Genomic DNA, 22,367 nt, shown 5'->3' with positions numbered 1-22,367 from the left:
AACTCGTTCAATCAGTTGCTGTTCTTTTTGTTGAATTTGTAAGAACGTGAACCTTCAATCAATCAGTCAGAACATCACTTATTTAATTGATGTATTAATTATGTGGCCAGCTTGCATTTCTACACTAATTCATCCATCTTGTCATAAATGTCGCTTAGTAATGCCTTGCGTGTTGTATTTGCATCAATCAACTTGGTTTCAATCAATCAGCAATCTTGTCATTAGTAATTCGTTCATTTCACTTACTCTCAGTCGTAACACGTTTACGTTATGTCCAGAAATCATCAATCCTTGACATCCACAGCCACATCAGCCACATCATCTGTCAATCAATCATTTCAACAGTCAAACGGTAAATTGCGTAAGATTTTAGGAAAAAAAAAACTCGGGTCCAAATCACCTTCAAGTTGCAAAAGACAATTGGCAGCTGTGTTAACGCCCACAGCCCCCCCCCCCCCCACACACACACACACACACCCCTCCCCCCCTCCTGCAGCATGTGGTTTCTGCACATCCATGCTCAATTACAGCTTTATCGTGCGCGTGCAGCGGTGAAGCAGCTGTCATGGCTCGCCGCTGGCCGTTGGTAGCTGGTGGCTACAGGAGGGGGCTGGAGTCTGGGGGCTGTCCTGATCTCAGACCTTATAAGACAATGTCGTCATCGTCATCATTGCCACCGCCGCCCCACAGCTGTTTAGCCTGATGCCGGGAAAAGCTTTGGCCATATGTTTTGTTTTAGCTTTATGGCGCAAAAGCACTTTCAGGCGCATCCAGTGGCTGGAAAATTGTTTGTACGCATTCCAGGAATGGGCATCGAAACGGAATGTGTGCATAAACGCAGGTAAATGTGCAAATGTGACTTTCCCAAATCGAGTGCAGAGCTGCCCAGTACTGGATCATTCATTTGCGTACAGGTACTAAAGGTATTATCCTAGACAGAAAGAAGCCTTACCTTCGAAAGACATGTCACGTCACCGCAGCACTCATATAGAGCCAAATTAAATAACATGTCCTGGTTACTCTCCGCCAAAAACAAATTGTCGCTGGAGAACAAGCTCAAACTATACAAGTGCATCTTAGCTCCCAGTCTATTATATTCTATTAAATAAATTTCATTTTTTTCAACTCTAAAAAAAATAAAAAAAAAAAAATAGTCTCACCATGATCAACGGGAGTTATGTCGTTTTCAAGCGTCATATCTCCAGCGGATTTATGTTATCATCATATCTCCGCCCTTGTAAGTTATCTTTAATTCTTTGATATGTTTTATCATTAATTATTTTGTTATTTTTAGTTTAATATCTGATTAGTTGCCTTTCAAGGTAGCAGCACCATATCTTTTGTTAAATAAATTTCATTATTTTCAACTCAAAAAAAAAAAATAATAATAATCTCACCATGATCAACGGGAGTTATGTCGTTTTCAAGCGTCATATCTCCAGCGGATTTATCGTCATATCTCCGCGCAGAGTTAATAATCTCACCCCTTATAAGTTATCTTTAATTCTTTGATGTGTTTTATCATCAATTATTTTGTTATTTTTAATTTAATTTCTGATTAGTTGCCTTTCAAGGTAGCAGCACACTTATCTTTTGTTAAATAAATTTCATTTTTTTCAACCCTAAAAAAAAAAGAAATAATCTTACCATGATCAACGGGAGTTATGTCGTTTTCAAGCGTCATAATCTTACCATGATCAACGGGAGTTATGTCGTTTTCAAACGTCATATCTCCAGCAGATTTATGGTATCGTCATATCTCCGCGCGGAGATAATAATCTCGCCCCTTAAAAGTTATCTTTAATTCGTTGATAGGTTTTATCATTAATTATTTTGTTATTTTCTGATTAGCTTAAGTTGCCTTGTAAGGAAGCATAACACATATCTTTTGTTAAATAAATTTCATTTTTTTTTTCAACTCTAAAAAAATAAAAAACAAAAACAAAATAATCTCACCAGGATCAATGGGAGTTATGTCGTTTTTAAGCGTCATATCTCCAGCGGATTTATGTTATCGTCATATCTCCGCGAGGAGATAATAATCTCACCCCTTATAAGTAATCTTTAATTCTTTGATAGGTTTTATCATCAATTATTTTGTTATTTTAGTTTAATTTCTGATTAGTTTAAGTTGGCTTGCAAGGTAGCAGCACACTCATCTTTTGTTAAATAAATTTCATTTTTCGACTCTAAAAAAAAAAAGAAAAAAGTGGCTGGAAATCGGCACGTGCCGGACTGTTTGGCCATGGAGCGACACACAGAAAAGCTCTGGAAACCGAGAGTCAGCGTTGCAGCAAAGCTTGCTGCCTGCAGAGCCCTGCCCAAGCTTGCGCTCTTAGGCGGGCGGGTAGGGGCAAGAGGAATGAAAACCATAAGAAGCCCTAGTCAGGCCGTAAAAACAAATGCCGGCTTTACATGTATTGGTGAGAATGACGGACAAAAAGCAATACATACAAAAGGAGCGAATGGGAAAGAGTGGGAGAGAGAGTGAGAGCGCCAACGAGTGAGTGAGCGAGCAAGCTGAATGTGTTGTCTGTGAACAGCCAAACAGAACTTTGACTTAACTTCATAGCCGTCCCCGCCCTCGCCCCCGCCCGCACACCACAACCCCTCAACCAGTGCGGCCAACTGCTTCGACTGCTTTTTGTTCGCGCTCCACAGCCATCTCAACAACAACAAAAGAAGCAACAGCAACAAAACATGCAACAATGTGACATTATGTCATAGCTGACATTTTTTGCCATTTTGATTGTTGTTGTTGTTGTTGTTGTTGTTGTTGGGTCTCTGAACGCTGTGGAGTGTCTGCAGCAAATGCTTTTCACAAAGCATTTAATGCCGTTAAGTTATCTCATAAAATTATGAATACACTTCGCATGATGCTTGATGATCTGTCAAGCAGCTTGTGCAAACAAAACGGCAAAGTTTACACTAGCTTGCTTGACTGTTATTTTTTTCATGTTTTCTTTCTCACTACTTACTGAAGCAAGAGGAAAAGCAAGGCTAGTCGGGCGTGCTCGACTTACAGATGCCCTCAACCAAGCGCCGAGTTGCCGTTACGCACAGTCTAGCATCCTTCTAGCCTTCGCTAGCCTAACACCATGAAAACTGATTTTTTGAATAAATTCGGTGTTTATTGTCCGATCAATATGAAATTTTCAGGGCATTTATACTTATATGAAGATATCTCACGAGTGAGTTACTCTGCATCTGTGTGCAGTGCACGACAGTCTGCTTACTGAACTATTATCAATATCATTAACGACACGTAGAGCTCGGGCAGTAAGGAGACCTTTATTAAAAACTTTTCTTAAAGATTCTAGGACACGTTTCTAAATAAGGTTTACTTATTTTTATACAGAATATATACATACATACCGGCTACTGTCTGTTACATAAATTCGCGCTAAGCCCCTATACCCTTCTATACCATACATTTTCAGGGTATATAAAATAAGTAAATAAAATTATTCGAAACCTTGACATTGACAATTTTCGCTGTTGTTCTTGTTGTTTTTATGGTAATGCCTTTTCCTATTTCCTTAAGCTGTTTGGCTCGGAAAAACAATCGAATTGTCAACTTAAGCACCAAGGACTACATAACTAAGTGCATATATAAGGGTCTATTAGCACCTATTAATATCTTAAGTTATTAATTTTTTTCTAATATTGATATGTATTCTTTATTGATTTGACCATTGAAAAGTGTTTTTAACTAAAACACTTTATCCATACAAATTTATTTAGAAACTTTTCTGTGCAAATGGTGCGTTATTCTATTTTTAACAAGATTTACTCATGGAATTGCAAAACTATTGTTATTAATTTCTCGGAAACTTCGTACAACCATAACTAGGTGATATACATAATTGGACCTAAGCCCATGCGATAAACGATTTTGATGCTAAATTAAAAGTAATAATAAAAATAATAATAATAATAATTTAAGCATTAGTAATCATAATTATTTAATAACACTTATAGTAATTAAAGTAAATTAAGGCCGCAATTCAAGCGCTGACAAAACTGAACCCGAGCTGAGATTTTTTTTTTTTTGCCTTAATTCTGATGACCATGCAACCTGCCTGCGCTGGCAGTTGGCATTTAATGCTCACACGGACTCAGGCAGCCCGGGGCGTCTGCTGCCCAGGACCAAAAGCAACCGAAACAGTTGACACTTTCTTTTTCTATTTTTTTTTTTTTTTTTTTTTTGGTCGCATGGCGCGCTAAGCAGTCGACGAAATCCGCTTAAATGCCACTTCCGCTTGTCGAATGGCAGCTGGAAATAAGTGGAAGAAGGAGCGCAATGGAGAATGACAGAAAGAGTGTTGCATAGTTCTTTGCGCTTTAGCTGGCTATTCAAAGCAAGTGCCCAAAAGGGACCGATAGGGGGCGCCACACAGCGTCGCACAACACTGAGCCGCAGGCAAAGCACATTTCAATGGCAGACCGTTGCACAGCTCAGCAATTCTCGGCAGACAAACAAGCATGCACACACACACACACACACATACTATACAAGCATGTATGTATGTATGCATATGATTTTGTGCTTGGGAGACGCTTAAACTTCTGGCGGACATCTCTTTTGTTCGTCTAGCATTTGCCGCCCCCGGGCGCCCAGCTGCAATGCAGTTGCCATATTTTCATTGCTGACCACTATAAAAAAAAAAAAAAAAAAAGAGGGTAAGAGAACTTTGCAACACTGCTGACCGGATTTCAATTGCCTTGCCCCGCCTGCTGCCAACCGCCACCCATCAATATCAACACTTGACACTCCGAGTGTCCTTGTTGTCCTTACTGTGACATGACACGCGGTCGGTCGCGGCAGTTGAAATTTTCGGCTCAGTTGCTTGTTCTTCATGTTAATTGCGTGCCACACATTCGACACTTTATGGCTGCACGTCCTCACGGCCACACACCTGCCCCGTTTATGCAAATGCCAAAGGACTTTAAGTGTGACCAGTTACAAGAAACTTGTCGCTAACACTCATGTTTCGTTTTATTTTGTGAAAGTCTTTGGCAAGGCAAACAGAAACCAGTAACTAGTACAACTCGCTGAGACAGCGTAGCAATAAATAACAACTTGAACTATTAAGTATACAAGGTCTAAAACAATTCGAAACCGTAATTCCAATTTGATATATACCATAGTTTCGTTATGTACGACAAAAGTTTGAGTTAAGCCAGATTCAGAAACCTAAACTCAAGGCTGGAATTCGGTGCGACCCTAAGCTGAAGTACCGACCACTTCGGACTTCACTATACAGACCCAGAAGTATTTCTATTCGACAGATATAAGATCGGTTATAGTTTTGAGATACATTGGGTTTGTTTAGTTAGCCAGGTATTAAATAGCTGCAGTTTTCTTAAAAGGAGCTTGTGCAAATGTTAACAGATATTTTCGAAAGCCAGTTTTAGTAGTGACCGATTGTTTAAGCTGTCCAGGTATTCCTAGAAATTCCCGACTATCTGATGGATACACATTATACGCGAACCTGAATACTTAAAATTAGATGGTAGTTATCATCGTCATGCGAAGAAATTTGTATACCTATGAATATATGATATGATATGAATCTGATGATCCAAATTATATGCAACGTTCCTGACTGGGCTATATTGTTGCTCCAAGAATTGGTTCATAAACAATTAGACAAACGGACTAATGAGATTCAATACTTTAACCTAATAATATATATGTAAATGTGCATATGCTATTTCATAATATTTGTTAAGTGATCTCTATAAGGATCAAACATTGATCATCTTCCTATTATGATTGGTATTGGTATTGACTTTATCGAAAGTACGGGCAAAAGATATAATTTATATTTAAGCCAACAAGAATATAAACACAGATGCCGTATAAACTGTGTCTGGCAGCTGGTTAAATCGAATTCCCCACATGCCCCTTTCCCCTTCCCCCTGCCACGGCCGCATACTGGACGCTAATGAGCGACTGGTTTGCTTATTCAAGCGCATAACATTCGCTTTCAAGTTTTGCGCTGCGGGCAATGAAACTGTTTTACGAGTGGGTTTCACTTTGTGTAGTTTTTATCAGCACTGGTTGGTTATGCTCCTATTGTTCCTATTGGCTGTCATAGCAACAACAGCAACAACCGGCGATGCAAAAGGTAAAGCAAGCATAATGCATAAAAATAAAAACAATAACAACGGCAACAACAACGACAACAACAAAAAGCAAGAATAAACCAGAATTCTCTCATTGGACGCAAGTGCAAGTGCAAGTGTATGTACCTAGTACACCTGTGCGTGTGTGTGTGTGTGCGTGCGTGTGTATTTGTGTCTGTTTGCATTGGATCCCAGTCTGGTTGGCAGCTTGGCAGCTTGGTCGCTATGTGGCCCATTATGCTCGCCTGGCAAAATTGGAGCATTTATTGTACCAACAAAAAACGCATTTTATGAGAGACGGACTGCCAGCAGTCGAGCTGTACTTGCAATATTGTTCTTTTTTCTTGCTTTTTTTCTCTTACTGCTGTCAAATACACACAGAGCAACGTGTATGCACACACTGGTCCAGTAAGTCGACTCACGGTTGCCCTATAAACTGGTTTCTTCCCTTTTGACCAATGACTTCCATGATCAGATACCTATTTAAGTTTCTCTTCAATTAAATGATTCATTTTGTTTTTACTCAATTGTCGACGACAGCTAATAAAAGCTGCAAAATGGATATACCGAATGTACCTCTATGCAGACACTGCAGGGTATATTATAACAAAAACAACGAAAGCAACACGCAAAAGCTGTAAACTGCCAGCTTAGCACATACACACAAAATGAAAGCTCAAAGCTTAGCCAATTCAGCAACCAATGCGCTGTCAAAATCTCTTAGCAGCACCCACAACTATTGCCGTCCTCTTCTAGCGCGCTCCACTTGCTGTGCATGATTGCAATCGGTAAATAAATTGCCATCGTCTTGCTTTGGCTTATGTATACGTGTGTACATATATGTAAAAGAAAAAGCAACAACTGTGTGTGAAAAAAGACAGAGAGAGAGAGAGAGGGAGAAGCAAGTGAACTGTGCGCAAACACTATTTAGGTCGTCGCTGTGCTGCTGTTTGCTGGTCGCCTGTTGGCGCATCTAGGGCAAGTTCCTAGAATGTTCATTCCAATAAGCCCACCATGGCCATCGCAACATCGCGAAAATGATAAAAATTGTTGGCAGGCGAATTCGTAGAATTCACCCGAACTCAATAGGCGCCCAGCGTTTGATGCGTATAGCTGCTACGGCTGACGAACTTATGGGGTGTTGGGGGGCGTCCCAACATGTTTGTGGCGTAGTCAAAATCGCGTCATGCGCGTCGCAATTTCAGCAGGCGGTCAGAGACAAAACGCCAGACACCCTACCCAACGAGATGCCAATAGATGCCGCCGAAACACCATCGAAGACAGCCCATGGCCGGGCACGGGCCAGGATGCCCAATCACATATGGCCGCGCGGCGCAACGGACTCCACATACGGCCAATGCCAATGCGTTTGCCAACAGTGGGCTCCACAAGCTCCACGAGCTCCACACACAACACGCTCGCTTTTAACACTTTCGATTTCTTGTTCCAACCAAACGCTGGCCGCTAAATAGGCGCCCAGCGTACAACAGCAGCGCGTTGCCAAGCAACAGGCCCCCTCGCACAATGAGATAGCTACACACATGCAAACGTTATGCGGTCTAGACAGAGAGAGCGACATACAGCTGAATCAGTGCACAGGCTAGTTGTCTCGCTCGTTGCGCTCTCTGCACACATGTTGCTCGCTTTGGCACACTCACTCATATCAGAGCGTACATTTGCGCGACGTTTTAATTCGCACACACACACACACACACACACTCGTATGTAAATATATGTATGCATACATATATTATGCTTTCTCATATGTTTGCACTCATGCAATGTCATGCGATGGCAATGTCCTTGTATAAAAAACTGTTTTTGTGCACAGGCGCACAGTGTGCGACAACCAGCAGCAGCAGCAGCAGCAGCAGCAGCGCAAGAAAAGAAAACATCGCTTGGTTTGTTGTTGCTGCTACGCTCATGCTCTCGCTGGCTCGCTCGCTCTCTCACCCACTCTCACTCTCTCTCTCTCTCTCTCTTGCTTGCGCTCGCTAGCTCTTGCGCTTACAGCTTTTAGCTTTTATTTTTCGTTAGCTGAAAAAAACCCGCTGACTGTTCCAGCCAGCAGCATGCAACAATAATGTGTATACGCTTGTGTGTATGCATGTGTGTGTGTGTGTGTGTGTGTTTGTTTCTGTTGGGGGAGTTGTTATTTTGCTGCTGCTTCAGTTGCTTGCTGCACGCCTGTTCGAAAATCGACTGACTGAAGGCCCCTGAAATCGTACGCACACGCGATGGCAAGCATCGGGCACTTGCCCGAACGACTTCGTTGCCAGCAGCAGCAGCAGCAGCAGCAGCAGCAGCAGCAGCAGCAGCAGCTGCGGCGTCGACGTCGGCGTCGACAGCGGCAGCGGCATCAACGACTTGAACTTGAGCTCCGCCCCGTCTCTCGTGGAATGCAGTTTATGTTGCGCGCTGCGAATTCATTAAATGTTGTTTTTAATTAATCGCAGGCAGGCAGCACAGCACACAGCAAAACAGAGCAGAGACAGCAGCCCAGCCTACTCCCACTCCCAGTCCCACTCCCACTCCCACCCCCACACTCCGTTATGCCCTGTGCTGCGCGGCCTAAGAGCTCAGCCAATTAGTGGAAAATGTTGCTGCCCGGCACATTGGCCACCCTCTTCATTAGCTGCACACATTTCGACCTACGCTTTTTGCAGCGCATCTTCTTCTATCCTATTACGCCGGCATCGTCTTAATTAAAAAGCTGAAAATGTTTGCCCCAGACGCGGCCGGAACACCATTTAGCTCATTCCCGGCGCATTTTTAATTGCTTAATTGGAATCGCGCAGAGGACAACACCGAAGGACGCCCAGCCTCGTCTCGCCTCGGCTCGTCCGTCAGGGACGAGGCCGTGCTCGCCCAGCCATTGGTGGGCATAGACCTGGCGACGCCCTTATCGCTGCTCGCTTGCTGTTCCTTTCGCACGTGCCTGGGCCGGGCCGGGCCGGGCCGGGCCGAGCAATTAAGCGGATGCGGCGAGCGAACCGCCTCTCAATTCAGCAGCCAGAAGCCAGCATCCGGCCGCTCTCAAGGTCGTGCACGGAGCAGACACCACGCCTAGATACGCCTCAAACTCAGCCAGCGCAGCAGGCGCACAGCAAGCAGCAGCCAGCGAGCGCCAGGACTCTGTTAAGGATATGGCAATATGCTCAGCTGGAAGCTGCGAAGCGCCAATGTGCAAGGACTCGCGTGTCCTTGGCCTGCAATTCAACGCACGTTTACGGTAGCTTAAAAGCGCACCCAGCAAAAGAAAGAGACGCAAAGATTTCAACTTAACCAGCAAAAGCTCATTCTCGCTTTTCCAATTCAGATAATAACGAATATTTGAAAACGAAAACTACTCATGCCTTATAAGAATCTTTGTAATGTTTCAACTACATCGTAATTATGCTTTCTAACTAATATTAATCAATAAAATAATATATATATTCAAGTATATACTTAGATTGAAAAATAAACAAATGAAAAAAAAAATTCACATGAAAAAAATGTCACATCTTGACATTAGGATTATTAACCACGACAATATTGCCAAAACACCATATAATATTCAGTTGAGAAACATGTACAAACAAAATAAATGCTGCTTAAATTATAATTCACAAGCAAATATAATCGATCGATTAGTACATGTACAAGCAACACAATCAATTTTATTAAAAAGCCTTAGTTAACCCAGAAAATAAGTAATATTCACCGATTAGTAAAGCTTGTCCAACACCCCTTAGCCTTGACGCTGGCTGCACACGTTACCCAACACTCTTTGCAGAAAACAAAATAGGCAACGCAGTGAACTTCATAACAATTCCTTAGCTAACTCAACAGCAGGATATTCTCTATCATTTTGAATGTGCACATCAAGGGAGTAGCACATAGAATATTTAATCCGGTTATCTTTCTAAAGGTTCCAGCATTTTTAGAAATTAAAGTGAGAGCCAATCACATACTAATAAGCTAAATTTTTGGGGCTTGACTGAATTTCTTAATGTGTAATGGAGCTTTCCACTTGGAAGAAGGTGCTCTTGAAATGGGTAAGTGTTCTACTTATTTTGGTTTTCCAAGTGTATCACAAATTTCAGCAATACCTTACAGGTTAGGGACTGTGAGCTCATCGAACCAACTCCAGTGTGCTTGGATGATCTAGAGCCCGAAATTTTCTTTTCGGCATACGCAGACCGCGTGAAATATTTGTCGTCCTTCAATCCAGAGTCTGCAAGTAGCCCACTGCTTTATTTTTTGGAAGGTGCGCACGTACTGGCATTATTAGGCCTTATTAGGCATTAGTCTCAAATACAAATAATATCCGATTTGCAGAGAATTTTCCCAATTTCGAGCCCCAACTAAAACAAAATGGCAGCATCGCTGCCAGCGATTACGCCTATGTATATTCTCTTCTATGGCGATACGCCAGCGATAACGGCGGCATCGACTATATTCCGGACGGTGTCTTTCAAGATAATTATATTGAAAACTGTATTGAACTCTTCACTCGATACATCCCAGATATGTCCAATCTATCGAGAGTTCTTTTGCACGAATGCATCACCCGGATGCCCTCCGGTTTTCAAGAAGATTCTCCTGAGCATAATGGCGATAGCGATTCGTCGGGTTGCGGCTGCGGCGAATATGTGATGGGTGAAGAATGTGTGAGCGAGGCCGCTGATGAAAACGAACTCGATTATATAGAGGACGAAGCCATCGAAGAAGGCGACTCTGATGGGGCCGGCGAAGCATCTGAATACATTGGGGGAGAGGCCGTCGAAGAAAATGTGCCCTATTTTATTGGGGACGAGGCAAACGAAGAACGCAACTCTGATGAGCCGCGCGCAGTGTCTGAATACATTGTGAAAGAAGCTGACGCAGAAAATGAAAATCAAGCCGATTATACAGAAAAAGAATCTGGCGGGGAACTCGATTCTGATGAGGCCGACGAAAAATCCGAATACTTTGAAGAAGCCGTCGAAGAAAATGAAAATGGACAAGATTATGTACAGGAATACAACTCTGATAGTGAGGCCAGCGAGCAAGCCGAATACCTGAATAGTCCCGATTATATATTGAACAAAACCGTTGAGGAATACTACTCAGAGGGCGCCGAAGAGGATTCGGATTCTATCGAAGAGGACGCCGAAGCATATGAAAATGAACCCAATATTCTAGACGAGACGCCTGAACCACAGAAATCTCAAACTGAAGAAGAGAATTTTGAAAATGAGCCCGATCATATCGAGAACGAAGCCACAGAAGAGCATAGCCCTGATAATGAGGCGAGTGGAGAAGCCGATTACGTATTAGACGAAGCCGCCGGAGGACGAGAACCCGATTACAAGGATAACAAAGCTGTCGAGGAAAGCATCCATGAATGCAATTTACCAGAAAACAGTTCGTTGACCCCGACCAGGCTTCTACGTAAACACAGCCGTTCTTGGCGCACCTTCGCCAACCAGGCTGACGTCCCTCCTCTGCCCACCAGCAGCAGTTCAGGTGTCGATACCGAAGAGAAGTACTGTTTGATGGATAAAGACCCATATGAAAACGCGCCTCCAGGCAAGGATCTGCTTGGCAGCAACAATAGCATTAGAACGGAGAGAGACGTTCTGATTGATAACCAGCCAAATGAAAAGATGCCGACAAAAACGTATTCCAAGTCTAGGGTAGCTCTGTTCCGCGAAAAAGGTTCCTCTCAATCGGAGCCCAGCATTCTTTATAATATATACACGTTGGCCACCATCGATACAGATTCCTTGCGATCTAGCGAGGAGGAGGACGAGGACGAGAAATGCGTTGGCGATAATAACAACGTGAGTTTCTCTTTATAATGATGATCCATTCGAATCCTTGATAACTCGTGTAATTCGCTCCAAAGAACGAACAGCTTGAAGCCAAAGCAAGCAATACCTTGGTGCAGTCGAATAAAAAGGAACTGGGGAATTCTTCCAGTTCAAAATATCGCAGCGCGGACGAGAATGCAGAGGGTTTCATCGAAAATGAAATAGTAGGCAAAATAAAATATATTAACCCAATTATGAAATACCATTATAACACTCATTCAATCAGCTACAATTGGACATGATGAATAGGAACGTAGACAAGGATACGCTCATTGAACTGCTTAAAGATCATATAAGAGCCTTACAAACTAGCAACGATGAGCTAACCAAGAAGGTAAGCCAATATTCCTTTTACTTCGATATTAAAGCTGTCAATCATTGTGTTTAATCCGGAGCTAATGGAATCTCGTTCTTGATTTAGATGCAAGTGTCCGACTCGAACGCACAGTCGTACTTGGAACGCATTCACGAACTGCAGGACCTCGTGGACAGTGCGGACGGGATCGTGATGGACAGGGAGCGTACGCTGGAAGGTCTACGCTCAGACTGCGAAGCGCTAAAGATGCGCCTGCGCAGAGGCAGTTTTGAGCTGAATGACACCACGGACGATATTGGTGTTAGCACGGAAGAGAAATCACAATCGGCTAAGCGAAACGATTTGGTGGAGGCATTAGCTTCTGCGGAGAACGAACGCATGAGATTCAAGCAAAATGTTTTGGGGCTTATTCGGACGCACAACGTGGAGATGCCGGAACTGCCACTGAACGACGATTCGATACCAACGCTCTTTGGCCTTATTGAGTATACCATGGACCAGATGGCCGCAAAGTATGAATCGCATAACCAGACTTTGCCAGCCAATGAAACGGTATGTGATAATCGACAAGTAGACATAGGTCAAGCCAAGCCTGTTAGCTAATAGGAAACCCAATCCTGTCCATCTTTACTATAAGCAGCTGAACGTGGAGCAAGCCGCCTGCTTGACGGCATCGCATAATCAGAGGGACGAGCAGCCGGCGTTCGTAGGGCGATCGGTGCAACTGGATCAAGATCCCATGGCTCTGTACCAGCAACAGATTCAAGCCCAGAACGCGTTCGCCGCCGAAATGCTCCAAATATTAGCCGATTACAACAATCTAGCCGTCGAGCCAGACGATGAGCCCGGCGACGTTTTCCATCAGTTGCGCAAACAACTCGTCCATTTTGTGGCCAACTACAGATGTCTGGATACCCTAAACACGCAATTGCAAAGCACAATGCCGGCGACGATGGATGCGTTGAGTGCCTACGAAACGAACATCCGAAAGATGCTGCTGGAAGTGGAAAATATCTGCAATGTGTCGTCAATGAGCCAAGAGACAGGCATGAATGCCTTGGAGCAGCTGCGGCTGCAGATAGAACAATTTATGTCCGATTTCAAGGGGCTGGAGGCGACCAGCGTGCACTTGACCAGCGAATACAGGAGCTGCCTGATGCAGTACAGCGATCAGCAGCAGAATCGCCTAAGGTTGGAGCATTATATAAAGTATCTGGAGGAACAGTTGGATTACAAAACTAGCGAATGCAACTGGTTCGGGCAGGAGTTAACGCACCAGATCGCATATATCAATAAGCTGGAGTCCGAGCAGGACATGTCAGAGATTTCAGACGAGCAGGAGCTCCACAAGTACCACCAGAAACTGGGTTCAGTGCTGGGCCGGCTCAAGGCAAAGATGATTAATTACGTATGCGGCATGGTCCGCCTAAATGTGAATCTCAACATGCCCCTGGTCATAGATAATCAAATGCTTGTCGTGCACCAGCGCCGACTGACCTTATTACTAGACGATATCAAAAACAACGTAATGGATCACATCGCACAGATTGCCCGAATAGTCTCGGACTACAAGCTGCCCAAGTACGAGATGCAGCTGATCGACGAGGAGAATCAAAAGACACTGGTAGATGAGCTGCAGCAACAGCTAAGCGCTGCTAAGGATCAAAATAAACAGCTGGAGCAGGAGCTACAGTCGGCCATTCAGCAGGACAAGTATTCGGTGCTTAAACAGGAGCTGAGGATTGCACGCCATGAGCTGAACGATATGAAAAACGAAAATCTGCAGCTGAGCCACAGACTCTTTGTCTCCCGGCGTGGTGGCGAATCGAAGGGATTGGAGAAGCAGCTGGAGACTTACAAACAATATTCATCGGAGCTTGAGTCGAAACTCAATGATGCCTTCGATTTGGTCAACGATCGGAATCGCGAACTAGAACACTTGGCCAATATGTTCACCGAGCTGAAAGTATCGCTAACAAATATGGATCAACGCGTTAGGCAGGCATGTCCTGTGGAAGGTACTTCATTTGTGGTCGTGGGGCAGGGCCGGGATTTCGCAGAGCTACAGCAACACGTCGAATACTTGGAGCAGGAGCTGGTTATAAGCCAAGAGCTAAGCACTAATAAGCAATCGGAGCTGCAAGTGCAGTTACTGGAACAACAGAAGGCTGCCGCAATAGAGCTAGATGCCCGAGATTCTGCCAATCAGCAGCTGTCCGAAAAGCTGGAAGTATGCCGGGTACAGGTTGAAAGCTTAGAATGCCAGCTGAAGCAAAGCCAAGCACCAAGAGAGCATCAATGGCAGTCGGCACTGTCTGTTGATCAGCTTGGCGGCTCCAGAGGGAGGCTCCAGCAGCCGTCAAGCGTCGAGAGCGGGCTGAGCCAGCAGCTGGAAGGCCTACAGCTCCAGCTAAAGAAGAGAGAAGAGCAGCTGCAGGCCGCACAAGTGGACCTGCAGAAGGAGCAGAGCGAACGCCAGAGGCTAGCTGAAAATCTGACCGACTACCAACAGCTGGTGGAAGAATTACAGCAACCATCCAATCAGGATTGGCAGATGGAGTGCCAGCTGTTTGAGGCGCATAAAGAGATCGAGGTACAAAAACGGGAGCGCCTGAGACTGGCTAGAGCCGTCACCCAGTATCAACAGAAGGTGGAGCATCTACAGCGCCAACTGGAACGTGCCAAGAACGGCAAATTGGCTTCGGGCCTGGTAGATCAGCTAGAGATGGTGATGCAGGAGCTGCAAGATGCCAACTACGCGAATATGCAGTTGGGCCGCGAGCTTCTTAGCTATCAAGAGCAAAAAGCAAACTTACAGGAACAGCTGACTATGTCCCAGAGCCACAACTGCCCAAGTCAGCAGGAAAAGAAACTGGTCGAGAAGTTGACAATCGCACGTGAAGAAGTGCAGAAACTGAAAGTGGTAAATCACAAGTTGGTGAAGACGGCCAGGTATTACCGAGATCATGCTGAACTACTGCAGGAACAGATGGGTGAGATGCGAAGACGCGAAACGAATGCATTCCAAAATGAAGCTCGACTGACCGCCGAACATAAGGATTGGCTTGAGAAAAATCTGGCTACCTATAAGAAGCGTGTTAAAAATCTACAGCAGCAGATAAAGGAGCGCGCTGTCCAGCTTAAGGATGCCGAGCAGCAGGCAAGGACAATTGAGCAATTGCAAAAACAATTGATAATGACGCAGCAGAAACTGAGGGAGAAGCCCAAAACTGTCACAATGGATCAATCTGGACTAGAAGACGAACTGAATACCGCCTACCACGAAATAATTGGGCACGCGTCCCACCAAAAGGAGCTCGCCCAGCAAATTGTCAGCTACAAGGTAAGAATTGATCACTTGGAAAAGCAATTAAAGGATGCTCGGAGCAGCAGAGCTACTGCGTCGGGGGTAGAAGACAAGGATGAGCTTGTCAAGCAGCTGGAAATCGCCCGCAGGCACATGTACGACCAGGACTGCGCACAGCTAAACATGAGCGAGAAGCTCAGCAATTACAAAATGCGTTTGGAGAGCATGCAGGAACAGTTGGAAAAGGCTCAAGTGATAAAGGCCAAAGTACAAGATGAACTGAATCGCGCCCAGGAGCATATAAAGGCAATGCAGGCACAGCAGCTGGATCTGCAAGTGAAATTGGACAGTTCAAAGCAGGAGACGGCAACCGCATATGGTCAGCTAAATGATTTGCAGCAGCTGCAACTGCTGACGTTGGAGCAATTGGAAGACCTCAAAAAGCAATTCGACAAGGTTCAGCAGGAGTTGGCCCATGCGCAGGAAGTGCAAGCGAACACTGTAGAGAAGCTAGATAAAGCGGAGAAGAGATTGGAGAAGCCGCTCGAACAACTTGCAGAGGCTGAACAAAAGCTGCAGCGCATAGAGTATGTTGTCCAAGAGTACGACGCACTCCAACAGGAGAGGACAAATTTGCAAGAGCACATTAAAGAGGAGCAGGAGAAATATTTAGCTCTGACGGAGGGCCAAACAAAGCTGATGGAGGAGAAGCGTGCGGAAATAGAACGAGAGATTGTTAAGCTACAAAAGAAGCTAGAGCTGAAGGACTTTCAGCTTAAAGCGCAAAAGGCTCAGATCAGCGCCTTCGAAAGAAGAGTGGAGAAGTCGCCGGAGCCGATCAGCAGCACGCACGATTTGGCGCAGGCCAGGCGTGCGCTAGTCAAGCACAAGGAGCACCTGGCCGCATTGCGGCAAGAAAAGAACACTCTGCAGAAGGAAGTGAAAGCCTACAAGGAACAGGCTAAATGTGCCGAGCGGGAGCTAGCCACATTTCGGCAGCAGCACGCGCGCTCCATGGATGAATATACGGCATCTGTATGCGATATAAGGCGTCTAGAGAACTCGCTCCACCTGGCCCAGTTTGAACTGCACAGCCTGCAAGCTAAGCTGGCGCTCACCGATAATGAAATAATGCGTCTAACACTTCAAGTGGGTGACCTCAACGAGGCGATTCAACTGCAGAAGTTGCACTCGGCCGAGCTGTTGCAACAACTCTGTGAAAATGAAGATTCGCTCGCAGAATTCAAAAAGCAAATGGCTACCGAATCTAAAGTCTACAACGTGGCCCAGAAGAAGCTGGACAGTACGCTTCAGGAGCTTAACACCCTGCGATTGCGCCAGAATCTGGTGATCGGCCACCTACATGGTCGCCTTGGCAAGTTGCAATCGGAGGGCCGAGGGATCGCGCAGCGAGAGTATAATACTCGCCGCATCGTCAAGAGCCTGGAGGTCAAGTTGGCCAAATTGAGAAAGGACCTGTCTGACATGCGCTTCTCCAACGAGGGTCTGGTACTAGAGAGGGCAAACTATTTGCATCGCATAAGTGTTATGCACAGAAAGATTGAACAAGATCGCGACAGAATGGAGCATCTACAGACCAAATGTGAGCAGCTGCAGGAGCAATGTGGCCAAATGAAGGCCAAACAACAATCGACCATCGGGATGGTAAGTCAGTCAGTGATGCCCCATAGATCCGTGCAAGTCGGGCTCTTGAAAGTGTTTCGGCTCCAAAGTATGTAAGAGATGGAAGGAGGATAGTGCAGAGTTTATCATGTTAGTTTTTCAAATCACTTACAGAAGAGTCGTTAAAGCTGTCTCCAATCCGTCTGTTCCTTTTTCTGGAAGAGGGCGTCGATCTCAACCGACTGATATGTAATCTGGAATGTAGTTTTTACCATTGTAGATTTTCATATTCACTAAGCAGGTTCTTTTATAGCATAGCATATCGCAGCTGGGCGCAAAAAAATAACTTTTTAAACTTAAACTTCCTTTAAATTGAATTGCGCAATTCTGAAACAAGTACAGAGTATTTACTAGTCGGGCACTCTCGGCTTGTCAGCATTATACTCACACATCTATAACGATTTCCATTCTATATTTTATATGTGCGTGCATACTTTACAATGGCATTTTCGGAAATTCAAGTCACAGACTGTGCTGTCCATCGATCCTAAGAAAACAGGCCGCAAGGCCGAACATTTTCAACGCAGCCTGGATTAAACTGAATACAGATTTTGCTGCGGATTTTTGTTATAAATTTTCATAAAATATTTATAATTTTAAATCGACCGAAGAAAAAAAAACCGAACGAAAAGTTGAACATTATTGACGCCTGGTTTTTACACTTATAGGATTCTGTTTTTTTTTTTTTCAACAAATATTTGTAATTTGTTTTAATATTTATAATCTTTGTTCATCAATTATTCATATTTGTTTATAAAGTTTTTATATTTGTGTAAATATTTAATGTTTATCTTCGTTCAATTATTTAAAAATATATTCATCAAATGTTTGTTAACCCAAACTTTCAAATACTGATAAATAAATAATGTCTGATTTTAAAATGTTATACCTTTTTGAATGCGTACCCTACGATCAATTGGCATTCAAAGAAATTAATCATCGATGGGTTCAAAAATGTTAAAGACAAAAAAACCATTAGTTCGTAATGTCAACCTTTTTTGATATTTTGGAATATTTCCGTCAAATAATGTCCGATTTAGGAATTTTATACCATTTTTGACTCGTAAGGTTATCAATTCTATCGATTGGCATAAAAAAAGGAAATCCAAAGTTTTGACCCAAATCGACAAAATGGAGATCGGTGCGAAAATCGAATCTTTTTCGATGATTTTTTTAATATCTCAGGTAATTAATGTCTGATTTTAAAATGTTATACCTTTTTGAATGCGTACGGATCCCTACCATCAATTGGCATTCAAAGAAATCAATCATCGATGGGTTCAAAAATGTTCAAGACGAAAAAACCATTAGTTCGTAAAGTCAACCTTTTTGATGATATTTTGGAATATTTCCGTCAAATAATGTCCGATTTAGGAATTTTATACCATTTTTGACTCGTAAGGATATCAGTTCTATCGATTGGCATCAAAAAAAAGGAAATCCAAAATTTTGATCCAAATCGACAAAATGGAGATCGGTGCGAAAATCGAAACTTTTTCGATGATTTTTTTTTTTTTGTAATATCTCGGGTAATAGCTCCGCGCGGAGATATGACGTTCCAAAACGACATAACTCCGCGCGGAGATATGACGTTCCAAAACGACATAACTCCGCGCAGAGATATGACGTTCCAAAACGACATAACTCCGCGCAGAGATATGACGTTCCAAAACGACATAACTCCGCGCGGAGATATGACGTTCCAAAACGACATAACTCCGCGCGGAGATATTACGCTCCAAAACGACATAACTCCGCGCGGAGATATGACGTTCCAAAACGACATAACTCCGCGCGGAGATATGACGTTCCAAAACGACATAACTCCGCGCGGAGATATGACGTTCCAAAACGACATAACTCCGCGCGGAGAGGTAAATAATATCTGATTTTAAAATGTTATACCTTTTTGAATGCGTACGGATCCCTACCATCAATTGGCATTCAAAGAAATCAATCATCGATGGGTTCAAAAATGTTCAAGACGAAAAAACCATTAGTTCGTAAAGTCAACCTTTTTGATGATATTTTGGAATATTTCCGTCAAATAATGTCCGATTTAAGAATTTTATACCATTTTTGACTCGTAAGGATCAATTCTATCGATTGGCATCAAAAAAAGTAAATCCAAAATTTTGACCCAAATCTACAAAATGGAGATCGGTGCGAAAATCGAAACTTTTTCGATGATTTTTTTTTTTGTAATATCTCCGCGCGGAGATATGACGTTCCAAAACGACATAACTCCGCGCGGAGATATGACGTCCCAAAACGACATAACTCCATGCGGAGATATAACGTTCCAAAACGACATAACTCCGCGCGGAGATTTGACGTTCCAAAACGACATAACTCCGCGCGGAGATTTGACTTTCCAAAACGACATAACTCCGCGCGGAGATATTACGTTCCAAAACGACATAACTCCGCGCGGAGATATGACGTTCCAAAACGACATAACTCCCCGCGGAGATTTGACGTTCCAAAACGACATAACTCCGCGCGAAGATATTACGTTCCAAAACGACATAACTCCGCGCGGAGATATGACGTTCCAAAACGACATAGCTCCGCGCGGAGATATGACGTTCCAAAACGACATAACTCCCCGCGGAGATATGACCTTCCAAATCACCACGTTTTTTTGCGAAAATCGAAACTTTTGCGATGATTTTTTTTGTAATAACTCGGGTAATACCTCCGCGCGGAGATATGACGTTCCAGAACGACATAACTCCGCGCGGAGATATGACGTTCCAAAACAACATAACTCCGCGCGGAGATATGACGTTCCAAAACAACATAACTCCGCGCGGAGATATGACGTTCCGAAACGACATAACTCCTCGCGGAGATATGACGTTCCAAAACGACATAACTCCGCGCGGAAATATGACGTTCCAAAACGACATAACTCCTCGCGCAGATATGACGTTCCAAAACGACATAACTCCCCGCGGAGATATGACCTTTCAAATCACCACGTTTTTTTGCGAAAATCGAATCTTTTTCGATGATTTTTTTTTAATATCTCAGGTACATAATGTCTGATTTTAAAATGTTATACCTTTTTGAATGCGTATGGATCCCTACCATCAATTTGCATTCAAAGAAATCAATCATCGATGGGTTTAAAAATGTTCAAGACAAAAAAACCATTAGTTCGTAAAGTCAACCTTTTTGATGATATTTTGGAATATTTCACGTTCCAAAACGACATAACTCCGCGCGAAGATATTACGTTCCAAAACGACATAACTCCCCGCGGAGATATGACGTTCCAAAACGACACAACTCCGCGCGGAGATATGACGTTCCAAAACGACATAACTCCCCGCGGAGATATGACCTTCCAAATCACCACGTTTTTTTGCGAAAATCGAAACTTTTGCGATGATTTTATTTTAATATCTCGGGTAAATAATGTCTGATTTTAAAATGTTATACCTTTTTGAATGCCTACGGATCCCTACCATCAATTGGCATTCAAAGAAATTAATCATCGATGGGTTCAAAAATTTTAAAGACAAAAAAACCATTAGTACGTAAAGTCAACCTTTTTGATGATATTTTGGAATATTTCCGTCAAATAATGTCCGATTTAGGAATTTTATGCCATTTTCAACTCGTAAGGATCAGTTCTATCGATTGGCATCAAAAAAAGGAAATCCAAATTTTGACCCAAATCGACAAAATGGAGATCGGTGCGAAAATCGAAACTTTTTCGATGATATTTTTTTGTAATATCTCGGGTAATACCTCCGCGCGGAGATATGACGTTCCAGAACGACATAACTCCGCGCGGAGATATGACGTTCCAAAACGACATAGCTCCGCGCGGAGATATGACGTTCCAAAACGACATAACTCCCCGCGGAGATATGACCTTCCAAATAACCACGTTTTTTTGCGAAAATCGAAACTTTTGCGATGATTTTTTTTGTAATAACTCGGGTAATACCTCCGCGCGGAGATATGACGTTCCAGAACGACATAACTCCGCGCGGAGATATGACGTTCCAAAACAACATAACTCCGCGCGGAGATATGACGTTCCGAGACGACATAACTCCTCGCGGAGATATGACGTTCCAAAACGACATAACTCCGCGCGGAGATATGACGTTCCGAAACGATATAACTCCTCGCGGAGATATGACGTTCCAAAACGACATAACTCCGCGCGGAGATATGACGTTCCAAAACGACATAACTCCTCGCGGAGATATGACGTTCCAAAACGACATAACTCCCCGCGGAGATATGACCTTCCAAATCACCACGTTTTTTTGCGAAAATCGAATCTTTTTCGATGATTTTTTTTTAATATCTCGGGTAAATAATGTCTGATTTTAAAATGTTATACTTTTTTGAATGCGTATGGATCCCTACCATCAATTTGCATTCAAAGAAATCAATCATCGATGGGTTTAAAAATGTTCAAGACAAAAAAACCATTAGTTCGTAAAGTCAACTTTTTTGATGATATTTTGGAATATTTCCGTCAAATAATGTCCGATTTAGGAATTTCATACCATTTTTGACTCGTAAGGATCGATTCTATCGATTGGCATCAAAAAAAGGAAATCCAAAATTTTGACCCAAATCGACAAAATGGAGATCGGTGCGAAAATCGAAACTTTTTCGATGATTTTTTTTTGTAATATTTCGGGTAATAGTTCCGCGCGGAGATATGACGTTCCAAAACGACATAACTCCCCGCGGAGATATGACGTTCCAAAACGACATTACTCCTCGCTTAGATATGACGTTCCAAAACGACATAACTCCGCGCGGAGATATGACGTTCCAAAACGACATAACTCCCCGCGGAGATATGACCTTCCAAATCACCACGTTTTTTTGCGAAAATCGAAACTTTTTCGATGATTTTTTTTTAATATCTCGGGTAAATAATGTCTGATTTTAAAATGTTATACCTTTTTGAATGCGTACGGATCCCTAGCATCAATTGGCATTCAAAGAAATGAATCATCGATGGGTTTAAAAATGTTAAAGACAAAATAAACATTAGTTCGTAAAGTCAACTTTTTTGATGATATTTTGGAATATTTCCGTCAAATAATGT

The 22,367-nt window shown here is 43.2% G+C and overlaps 1 protein-coding gene across 2 annotated transcripts; it reads left to right on the top strand.

Annotated features, from left to right (window-relative positions):
- Window positions 1-9,687: 9,687 nt before the first annotated feature.
- LOC6635476 (putative leucine-rich repeat-containing protein DDB_G0290503) lies at window positions 9,688-17,965 on the top strand. Of its 2 annotated transcripts, none has more exons than XM_032440000.2 (8): window positions 9,688-10,172; window positions 10,234-10,384; window positions 10,456-11,942; window positions 12,008-12,136; window positions 12,199-12,306; window positions 12,394-12,840; window positions 12,929-17,260; window positions 17,747-17,965. In XM_032440000.2, exons 1-8 carry the CDS (start codon window positions 10,134-10,136, stop codon window positions 17,813-17,815), a joined length of 6,762 nt encoding a protein of 2,253 aa, XP_032295891.1. In that variant the 5' UTR covers window positions 9,688-10,133; the 3' UTR covers window positions 17,816-17,965. The 2 variants fall into 2 exon arrangements, with proteins under 2 accessions (XP_032295891.1, XP_002059005.2); XM_002058969.4 differs by having other exon boundaries at window positions 9,689-10,172; window positions 17,741-17,965.
- The last annotated feature ends 4,402 nt before the right edge of the window (window positions 17,966-22,367 follow it).

Source organism: Drosophila virilis, chromosome X (genome assembly GCF_030788295.1).
Source record: "Drosophila virilis strain 15010-1051.87 chromosome X, Dvir_AGI_RSII-ME, whole genome shotgun sequence".
NCBI lineage: Eukaryota > Metazoa > Arthropoda > Insecta > Diptera > Drosophilidae > Drosophila > Drosophila virilis.
The sequence above is the reverse complement of the archived record's forward strand: the minus strand, read 5'-3'. Positions and strand labels throughout refer to the sequence as shown.

Coding starts and splice junctions, on each gene's coding strand:
- LOC6635476 (XM_002058969.4), top strand. CDS start 10,134: ATGGAGCTTTCCACTTGGAAGAAGGTGCTCTTGAAATGG. Junction 11,943..12,007: donor GCGTTGGCGATAATAACAAC/GTGAGTTTCTCT, acceptor TTCGCTCCAAAG/AACGAACAGCTTGAAGCCAA. Junction 12,307..12,393: donor ACGATGAGCTAACCAAGAAG/GTAAGCCAATAT, acceptor TTCTTGATTTAG/ATGCAAGTGTCCGACTCGAA.